Raw genomic sequence first — 11484 nt, forward strand, 5'->3', positions numbered from 1 at the left:
GCCAATAAATGAACTGTTGAAATCGACTGTTAAAATGTGCTGATGATTTGTTGGACCCTCACACAAACTTGCCCTCGGCTCGAGTAACAGTTTGTCTTCGGGTTCAATAAATCATCTGTTGCCCTCAACCCCAGTCAACAACTGTATACTGTTAACCCAGGTAATGTATCGTCTCTGCACACGATGTGTTTATCAGCACTGTCGTTACATTATAAACGTTGAATAAAATTAGTATCCTACAGCCTGTAGCACAGTATGGACAACATTTCCGGTGGCGTTTTTAATAAGACATTCCATATCCGGTATTTCCGAATTTGATACCAAACATAACTGCTCCTAAGATGGCGTTAGCCACCACGCTGTTAGACCTTCCGCTAGGCGCCTGACCTTGTCGTCATTAGACAACGACTCCATTAACGAAAACGTACATGCTGTGTGAAAGCCATCACAAAGAGACGACTCGGTAGTTCCACCATTATGTCTATAAACACTGCTTACAACCAAGTAAGGAAAGTTTGACAACACTTCGTCCTCGGTGGATATTTTTCACCAAAATGCTCTAAGTATTCATTATTGTAGCAGAAGAGGTTATGATAGATAAATACCACATGAGAGAGTGATAAGGTGTCTAAATATCTACAATTCCTCCGCTTATGGGTTGGGAGTTCCGAGACCAACACGGGCCTCAGTAGCAAAGAATAGTTGGTACAACCAAAACCTCAAGATTTCTTAAATGATCAAATTGTACATAAACACAAGAGAGAAAGGCACCCTCTATATGACAAGCTTATTGTATATGCAGATGATAAAAAGACGAGTAGGACTATTTAAAAACATTAAAAGGCTTGTGGTTGAACAAAGATTTCGTGAATACATTATTCCATCCTCGATACTCCAGGGGTTCCGATCACTTACGATCTCTACATCCCTGGACTATCTCATAGGGATATTGAAGGCAGCTCAGCGGAAAACATTTGACCAACCACAGGCTAGCAAAGATTTCATTTGAAGTCTACAGAGAGAGCGACGCCTAACATCAAAGCCACACAGTCAAATTATTTTATTATTTTTAGGTTTTACGGCCCATCAGTACAAAATACAACATTTTTACAGAGCAGGCACTGCACTAAAGCAGTGTAGAGAGGACAGGTTACATGTACACATATATAATAAATACACAGAGAATGGACAGTTTTGGTGGCAATAAATCTCCTTATTTGGTTAGCCTCATAAATGTAAAATTAGTTGAGCTTAGTAATTGTATCATTTTAAACACCGAAGGTTTTTTTCTCAATAATATAGTTTATCATGTTCACATAAAAGAAAAATGGTATTCATCTTCAACATCACCAGAGCTACAGATTATGCAAAACGCTCATTTCTAACAATATTTCTATATCTTCCTGATTCAATATTTAGCGAGTGAGCTGATAATTCAAACTAGTAAGGGCAATTCTATTACCCTTTGAAATATATTTACCAAAATAAAACTGTAATGATGATCCATCAACTAAATGTCTGTACAGATGACATTTCGGAGAGTTGTCTAGTAATGATAACATACTTTGGAGAGCATTGTCAAAAATTCTTAATATATGGTAAATCTACAGAAATATCTTAATGGTTTTGGCAGGGGCGTAGGAAGCGGGGGGGCAGGGGGGGGCAACACAATTTGTCCTGGGGAACGGGGGGGGGCAAACATGTCTCCCCCCCCCCCCCCATTTTCGCCGACTGAAATTTTCTAAAAATGCTTATTTGAAAGAAAAAAGGGTCCTCCTACACATTTTTCGTACTTCATTCTAGAAAATTTTCCGCTGCGCGGCGCATTTCCTAAAACGTTCAAGCACATAATGTCAAACCTTAAATAGTGAAAATTCAATACACACAAACTAGACTAAAAATGTCCATCAAGGGATTCTATGTGCTATTTAAAAAAAATGTCTCTTAAAAGATCAATTTGTTTATATGTCTTAGCGAGACAATTAATTCATTTTTTTTATGTTACACAACAATGTGCCGATGGTGTGAAGCCGGTATATTCAGATCGAGTAGGGTTGCATAATGTTATGACGACACAATTATCATTTCTAAATGCAGGTAGCTTTAAATCGAAAAATTACCATGTTAAGAACGCTTTATAATCATTAAACTTTTTCGTAAAACTCATCTCAGCCATTCTAAATCGTAATTTTTTTTCCCCGGGGGAGACCCCCGGACCCCACTAACACCAAATTCTCACGCCTTTGGGCGCTCGCAAATTCATCAAAATGCATCGTAAAACTCATCTCAGCCATTCTTAATCGTAATTTTTTCCCGGGGGAGACCCCCGGATCCCCCTAACACCAAATTCTCACGCCTTTGGGCGCTCGCAAATTCATCAAAATGCATCGTAAAAATCATCTAAGCCATTCTAAATCGTAATTTTTTTCCCGGGGGAGACCCCCGGACCCCCCAAACACCAAAATCTCGCGCTGTCGGGCGATCGCAAAATCATCAAAATACATAAAACTAATCCCGGGGGTCACCGTCAGACCCTAATAAAACACCAAAATCTCGCGCCTTCGACGCTCACACGCTAATTCGGCCAATTTGCGTATTCGTTAATTTCCTTTTAGCGACCCCACTGTCTATAAATGTGTACAAGGATTAAATTTAGTGATATATGAAAAATGAACATAAAGCATATATTATATGGTTGGGAGTTGAATTAATCTCCTCCTGTAGGTGTGGCGGGGGGGGGGGGGGGGGTTACAAAATATTGAGGACCTTTGCCCCCCCATGACGTTTCATCTTCCTACGCCACTGTTTGGTTTAACCATACATCACCAAGACCAAGTGAAAAAAGTTTATCTTTCAAAAAAGTTACCCAATTAAAAACTCTATTACGTCTAGGCAACAACATTAACTCCTGGTGAGCTGTACGAAGTAGACAATTACTACTATTCAAAAGTTTAAGCCAGCACTTAATCATATTATAGTAGTGTGTATACACTAAAGGAAATATACCTAATTCAAAATATATCATGATATTACACGTAGATTTTTTAACACTTAATTTTTTTTACAAAATTCCAGTTGTTCCAATTCCACTTTCTCAATCTCACTACCATTACTAGGTCCCCATACTTCAGATGAATAACAAATTATGCTGCCAACATAAGTATCAAAAGCTTAATTAAAGTATGGCAAATCAAATTTATCTTTTTACACTTTGACAGTAAAGCAAAGACTGCCTTTCGGCCTTGAGCAGCAAGCTGTTTTAGTCCAATCACAGGTTTACGACACGCAAAAAAAAAAAATACTAAAATTTTTAGTGTTTTTTTCCTTTTCTGCGCGTCGCAAACCTGTGACCCAGGTAGGTAAACTGTTCCACTACCTCTAACGCCTTTCCATAAAAAAAACACTCCTTTCGGAGGTGACCTCAATTTCTAAATACAACAATTTTAGTTTTGTCAGTATTTACCGAGAGCTTCCATGTGTAGCGTAGTCAAATAACCTATTCAGCATATCTTGTAAATCTTTAACTGATTCGGCAATTAGTACAAGATCATCTGCATACATCAGCAAAAACAAGCTTAGTTCACCGAAAAGATATGGCTTAATACCGTTATTAATAAAATAATTCTCAAAATCATTTACATACAGCGAAAACATAATTGGGGATTAAATTTCCCCTTGGGCGAGCCCGAGATTATTTTCAAAAAAAAAGTCTGAGCATTCACCTTTTGAGGAGACACATGTCTAACTTTTTATACATGGATTTTAATAATGATAACAATTTACCACGATTTCCAAGTTTGGACAATTTATACCACAGTTTGCAACGATCAGCGGAGTCGAAAGCGTTTTTGTAGTCGACAAAACAACAATATCAGCGTTTACACGAGCTCAAAGATTTTGTAATAATTGTATGCAGGGCAAATAGCATCCACTGTACTAAACCCAGGACAAAAACCAAACTGTACATCAGTTATTCATAGCTGAAGTAAATAATTTCGCCATGCAGCTTAGTAGACTAATTCCTCGATAATTGTTGGGGTCACTTTTGTCGCCCTTTTTATACACAGGGACCATAACTGCAGTTGACCAATCTTCATGGAATTTTCCAGAGTTGAAAATGTTATTAAATAAAGTGTGTATTAAGGCTGTAGAAGCATGTCACTGGCTACGATGAAATATTCGTTTAAAAGTCCATCTATACTATGGGCCATGACCATCTCAACTAGTATACAGTTATACGACTCTTTTGATGTACATCAAATGACTAAACTACATGTACTTGTTCTATTTTGTTGCCTCCAGTTTTACTATGAGATAGTCCAGGGGTGTAGAGATCTTAAGTGATCGGAGCCCATGGAGTTTCGAGGATGACATTATTCATGCATTGAATATGACATTTCATGGGATATTTCCTTGCGAATTGTAGTCTTTATCAGTATCTTAGGATCTTTCGAATTGTCTCAGTGTGGCTATAAATCTGTATGGTGTTCTTAATTCTCATAGCTGGAATGCAATCAAAACGCACAAAACTGGCTGATACAAATACCAAGTAAAACAATTCATCATTTTGATAAAAATCACGGAAAATTTAAAAGATGGTAAAAAAAAACTTTTTTTTTTTTTGTAGTGCGAGAATAATGTCATCTTTGGACACATTTTCAACATTATTTTAAGTAATCGGTTTTAGATTCCTACTGACCACTGTCAACTCCGGAGAATTCCAATGGGTATGTCGATGTTCAGCATGATTCATTGCCACATTCTGATGATGATGTCGTTACATAGCGTGACACCATAGTTACAGTTTTTGGCTTTGACTAATAAATGTCTTACTGGCTCCATCGTCTGACAGATATTCAAGATTAAATGTATCTAAAAGGACATGTGGTCGGACTTAATCTTCTCAAATACCCTACGATATACTACAGACAATGTCGGCCATTGTCTCACTGTCGCCAGGAAACTTAATCAAATGTACACAATTTCTCTTAACCGACACTTGGAAAATTAACATTGAACTTGAAATTGAATTAATCTAGTTGATTCACGCGCTAGCGTGACTTCGCCATATTCTCACGTGACATCATCACTGTAAAACCTTGGCTAGAGGAACCATACAATGATGTATGGCATCGTCACCTTTACCGATGAGCAGACGACTTAATATTTCATTAGTGACAGAGGAATTATTGGGTTCCCATGGCCACTTAACGTGATGTACTAGGTGAGAATCTTAAGTATCTTATAGATAATGTTAAGAAGACTACCCAGCTAGATTGCAAGAAAAAAGTGTTCACTAAAGTGTTCCTTCATACCTTTTAATTCACGCAAAATAACACTTAGCACTATGTCACCACTCTTTAAAAATGTAACCAAAATGTTGATAGTTTACAAATTAAATGATGTTTATCACGAAAATATACAGACATGCAGCTCCGTAGTCATGGTAACAGACCATTTCTAGTTTAAGAGAGATACAGTGCACATTTATTGATTAAGCACCACTAGAACGAATATACGTACCCGGCCTAATATCTATACCTTTCGGCCAAGACGACATCGTTTTCTATCTAAACGTCTTTTGAGCAATAATTTTGCAGCTAAAGCACCACAAGATTTGATTTATCTTTGGAGCCAACCATGAATTGTGAAAATCAGTCGACAGTTTTATCATGACGATTCATTCCATTTTTATTTTTTTGAATTACAAGTAATCTGTATAGTCCTGATGTCATTTATTGGCTAATTTATTTTGTACTCGTAAGCTGTGAGGTACCGATTTATTGGCTTAAATCTTTTTTAATATTTTTTTGGAAATCACAGAAGATATCACAAATCTATTATAACCAAACTTCAATTTTATGTATCAGCGAGTAAATTCCAGATAGATTATGTAAAGCACTCTGTGATACGGAAGACACTTATGCATTAGATATATGGATATGCAGGTTGTTTTCGAAACTCAATTGTGAAGAAAGAGCCGAAACATTTGACTTAAAAATAAAGTTGCATAGCGCAAATCAAACGACAATTTACCATCAGGAAATTTGACTGAGACTCAATAGTTGTGACATTGCCGTAACAGCATTACTGGACAAACACTTGTGTCACTTTATGGAAGGACAAAACTAGGCGTCAACCCGTTACCATTATTTCCCTCCAGATTTTGTCACTGGACACATGCGTCTAATACTGTTAAACTGTTCTGATTGGCTGGGGATTAAGGGTGGCGGATGACAACATCATAATATTTCATGTCATTTTGGCGGATATTCCGCTCAACTTTGCCTATTATGTCTGATGAACGATTATTATTGTTAAATGATTATTTTGATGTATTTTTTTTAAAGAAAATGCGGCCACTGCAATAAAGAAGTGAGCCAATGATCGCCACTTAATTCGCTGTTTGTTATTCTATGGTAAATACCAATCCGAGTATTAGATATCAAACAGAGCTTCACAGCATGGAGAGTTTTATTATTGCAATCAGTTTAATCATAGAGTATTTATGTATAAGGTCGAGTGGGGTCAACTTATATTATAATATTTGTCATATTATACATAGACATTTTGTAAGAGGGGTAGAACTTGATGATTGGGAAAGCAATTTCTAAAATTTAGCAAAAGGGCAAAAATATATTAGCGGCCAAGTTAATTTCCACGAGCTTAAATAACATCAAATAAAATAGAAAGTGCGCGAACAGTTCGTTATGGCGTTATGATTTGTCACTATCTTACGGGTATCATAAACAGAAGGTGCAAATCAAAACATGAATCTGTTTAACAAGAGGACGGGTATACGTCACATGGTCAACAAAACATGAATCTCTATGACTAGAGGACGGCAATACGTCACATGGTTAACAAAACATAAAACTGTACTACTAGGGGATAGAAATACGTCACATGGTCAACTAAACATGAATCTGTATTACAAGAGGACGGCAATACGTCACATGGTCAATAAAACATGAAACTGTATTACAAGAGGACGGTTATAGTCACATGGTCAACAAAACATGAATCTGTATTACAAGAGGACGGTTATAGTCACATGGTCAACAAAACATGAATCTGTATTACAAGAGGACAGTTATAGTCACATGGTCAATAAAACATGAATCTGTATGACTTGAGGACGGTAATACGTCACATGGTCAATAAAACGTGAATCTGTTTGACTAGAGGACGGCAATACGTCACATGGTCAATAAAACATGAATCTGTATAACTTGAGGACGGCTATAGTCACATGGTCAACAAAACATGAATCTGTATTACAAGAGGACGGTTATAGTCACATGGTCAACTAAACATGAATCTGTATTACAAGAGGGCGGTTATAGTCACATGGTCAATAAAACATGAATCTGTATTACAAGAGGACGGTTATAGTCACATGGTCAACAAAACATGAATCTGTATTACTAGAGGACGGTTATAGTCACATGGTCAATAAAACATGAATCTGTATTACAAGAAAGCGGTTATAGTCACATGGTCAACAAAACATGAATCTGTATTACAAGAGGACGGTTATAGTCACATGGTCAACAAAACATGAATCTGTATTACAAGAGGACGGTTATAGTCACATGGTCAATAAAACATGAATCTGTATTACAAGAGGACGGTTAAATACGTCACATGGTCAACAAAACATGAATCTGTATTACTAGAGGACGGTTATAGTCACATGGTCAACAAAACATGAATCTGTATTACAAGAGGACGGTTATAGTCACATGGTCAACAAAACATGAATCTGTATTACAAGAGGACGGTTATAGTCACATGGTCAATAAAACATGAATCTGTATTACAAGAGGACGGTAATACGTCACATGGTCAACAAAACATGAATCTGTATTACAAGAGGACGGTTATAGTCACATGGTCAACAAAACATGAATCTGTATTACAAGAGGACGGTTATCGTCACATGGTCAACAAAACATGAATCTGTATAACTTGAGGACGGTTATACGTCACATGGTCAACAAAACATGAATCTGTATTACAAGAGGACGGTTATACGTCACATGGTCAACAAAACATGAATCTGTATTACAAGAGGACGGTTATACGTCACATGGTTAACAAAACATAAAACTGTATTACTAGGGGACGGTTATAGTCACATGGTCAACAAAACATAATCGTATTCACGGTATGGTCAATGTAACAAAACATGAATCTGTATTACAGAGGACGGTTATGTCACATGGTCAAAAACATGAATCTGTATTACAAGAGGACGGTTATGTCACATGGTCAACAAAACATGAATCTGTATTACAAGAGGACGGTTATAGTCACATGGTCAAAAACATGAATCTGTATTACAAGAGGACGGTTATAGTCACATGGTCAACAAAACATGAATCTGTATTACAAGAGGACGGTTATAGTACATGGTCAACAAACATACTGTTAACGTCACATGGTCAACAAAACATGAATCTGTATTACAAGAGGACGGTTATAGTCACATGGTCAACAAAACATGAATCTGTATTACAAGAGGACGGTTATAGTCACATGGTCAACAAAACATGAATCTGTATTACAAGAGGACGGTTATAGTCACATGGTCAACAAAACATGAATCTGTATTACAAGAGGACGGTTATAGTCACATGGTCAACAAAACATGAATCTGTATTACAAGAGGACGGTTATAGTCACATGGTCAACAAAACATGAATCTGTATTACAAGAGGACGGTTATAGTCACATGGTCAACAAAACATGAATCTGTATAACTTGAGGACGGTTATACGTCACATGGTCAACAAAACATGAATCTGTATTACAAGAGGACGGTTATAGTCACATGGTCAACAAAACATGAATCTGTATTACAAGAGGACGGTTATAGTCACATGGTCAACAAAACATGAATCTGTATTACAAGAGGACGGTTATAGTCACATGGTCAACAAAACATGAATCTGTATTACAAAGAGGACGGTTATAGTCACATGGTCAACAAAACATGAATCTGTATTACAAGAGGACGGTTATAGTCACATGGTCAACAAAACATGAAATCTGTATTACAAGAGGACGGTTATAGTCACATGGTCAACAAAACATGAATCTGTATTACAAGAGGACGGTTATAGTCACATGGTCAACAAAACATGAATCTGTATTACAAGAGGACGGTTATAGTCACATGGTCAACAAAACATGAATCTGTATACAAGAGGACGGTTATAGTCACATGGTCAACAAAACATGAATCTGTATTACAAGAGGACGGTTATAGTCACATGGTCAACAAAACATGAATCTGTATTACAAGAGGACGGTTATAGTCACATGGTCAACAAAACATGAATCTGTATTACAAGAGGACGGTTATAGTCACATGGTCAACAAAACATGAATCTGTATTACAAGAGGACGGTTATAGTCACATGGTCAACAAAACATGAATCTGTATTACAAGAGGACGGTTATAGTCACATGGTCAACAAAACATGAATCTGTATTACAAGAGGACGGTTATAGTCACATGGTCAACAAAACATGAATCTGTATTACAAGAGGACGGTTATAGTCACATGGTCAACAAAACATGAATCTGTATTACAAGAGGACGGTTATACGTCACATGGTCAACAAAACATGAATCTGTATTACTAGAGGACGGTTATACGTCACATGGTCAACAAAACATGAATCTGTATTACAGAGGACGGTTATAGATGGTCAACAAAACATGTTATATTACAAGTCACGGTTATGGTCACATGGTCAAAAAACGTGAATCTGTTCGACTAGAGGACGGTTATACGTCACATGGTCAAAAAACGTGAATCTGTTTCGACTAGGACGTATGTCACATGGTATCTGTATTACAAGCGTTATAGTCACATGGTCAATAAAACGTGAATCTGTTACAGAGGACGGTAGTCACATGGTCAAAAAACAGAGGAAGGTTATACGTCACATGGTCAACAAAACATGAATCTGTATTAAAGAGGAACGGTAAGTCACATGGTCAACAAAACATGAATCTGTATTACAAGAGGACGGTTATAGTCAAATGGTCAACAAAACATCTGTATTACTAGAGGACGGTTATACGTCACATGGTCAATAAAACGTGAATCTGTTTGACTAGAGGACGGTTATACGTCACATGGTCAATAAAACGTGAATCTGCTTGACTAGAGGACCGCAATACGATACATGGTCAATAAAACGTGAATTTGTATAACTAGAGGAAGGTTATACGTCACATGGTCAATAAAACATGAATCTCTATTACTAGACATGGTCAATATATTGTTTCAGACATACCTAAGCGTCAATTTGCCGTTTTGTTTAACACTAGAATGCGCCAATACGTAACTGTATTATTCGGACACAATCAGACGACAACCAATTCGTCAGTTGATAACTGTAGACATGAATTATTCTTTTCTATAATAGGAGCATTATTAGACTGCATTTAGTGAAAACTGGAACTGTGGACATACTTAGTACTCATTGGTCAAACCTAGCAAAAATAATGCTATAGCCTTGTCTACACATTGATTATCTTTAAGGATATCATAACAGCAGTATTACTTACCGAATACAAAGTAGGCAATACCAACAAAGCGGAACTCCCAGACAGAGAACATCCCCACGGCGGTATCTGTAGGGGAGCTCATGTTTTGGCACTCCCTTACACTCTATAGAACTGTACGCCAAACGAGAGCAATTCTATCAAATGTGTTGCGTCGTATTCAGGAAGTTTCCTATTTCCGAGCCACTGCCATGCAAAGAAACTATTGGTAATTCAACTGCAAATATGCTAAGCAATAATAGAGTCAATGGTCAGTAAGCTATCTTGGAGGTTGTTAATGTTAAAGATTCGCAGTCAGCAGGTTGTTTTCCGTCACATGCCCATGCACATGTTGGGCGTCCGCTGGTGTGTGGCTTCAGCAGGTGACGATCGGAGCGTTGTAGCAGCAATGCTGGGATGTCACGTTGGCGAGACTGTTGTTTGGAACAAGTGTTAGAGCTAAGCCCAATGCTAGGTGGGTGACGGGCAGACGACAAAGACACACCCCCGGGTTAACACCGTCTCTGTGTGAAAACACCTCCCAATACCATCGATGTATCGATTTGGAGTTACACACTTTGTCACGTCGTTTCCAGAATCAGCGAGAATAACTATAATCTGATAGCTCTAAATAGGTGAAGGTGACAATCACAAAGTTTTACTCATACAATACATGGTAAATAGTCAGTGGTATTTATAAATACAATCCATTTATAACCCGTTTGATATGCCATACACATATCTCTGTAAATTAAGCTCATTATGAAAATTATTTCTATATGTAATCAGTATTGTTTGTTTATTTTTTGAAGTAATATTTGCTCTATTCATTCTACTGTAGCAACCGTTTTTATGAAATGAGTTTATACTTTTATGTGCAGTAACTGGGTGATAATTTTGACGTGTTATTTATTCTTCAG

At 37.2% G+C, this 11484-nt stretch overlaps 1 protein-coding gene across 1 annotated transcript in view; it reads right to left on the reverse strand.

The window, feature by feature from the left end:
• Nucleotides 1-11272, reverse strand: part of LOC138323113 (visual pigment-like receptor peropsin) — a 28817-nt gene extending 17545 nt beyond the window's left edge. The window contains exon 1 of the mRNA XM_069267469.1: nucleotides 10589-11272. Within this exon, the coding sequence (XP_069123570.1) occupies nucleotides 10589-10670 (82 nt within the window). The 5' untranslated portion in view covers nucleotides 10671-11272. The remainder of the gene's footprint in view (nucleotides 1-10588) is intronic.
• Nucleotides 11273-11484: the final 212 nt, after the last annotated feature.

This window comes from Argopecten irradians, chromosome 5, assembly GCF_041381155.1.
Source record: "Argopecten irradians isolate NY chromosome 5, Ai_NY, whole genome shotgun sequence".
NCBI classification, from domain to species: Eukaryota; Metazoa; Mollusca; class Bivalvia; order Pectinida; family Pectinidae; genus Argopecten; species Argopecten irradians.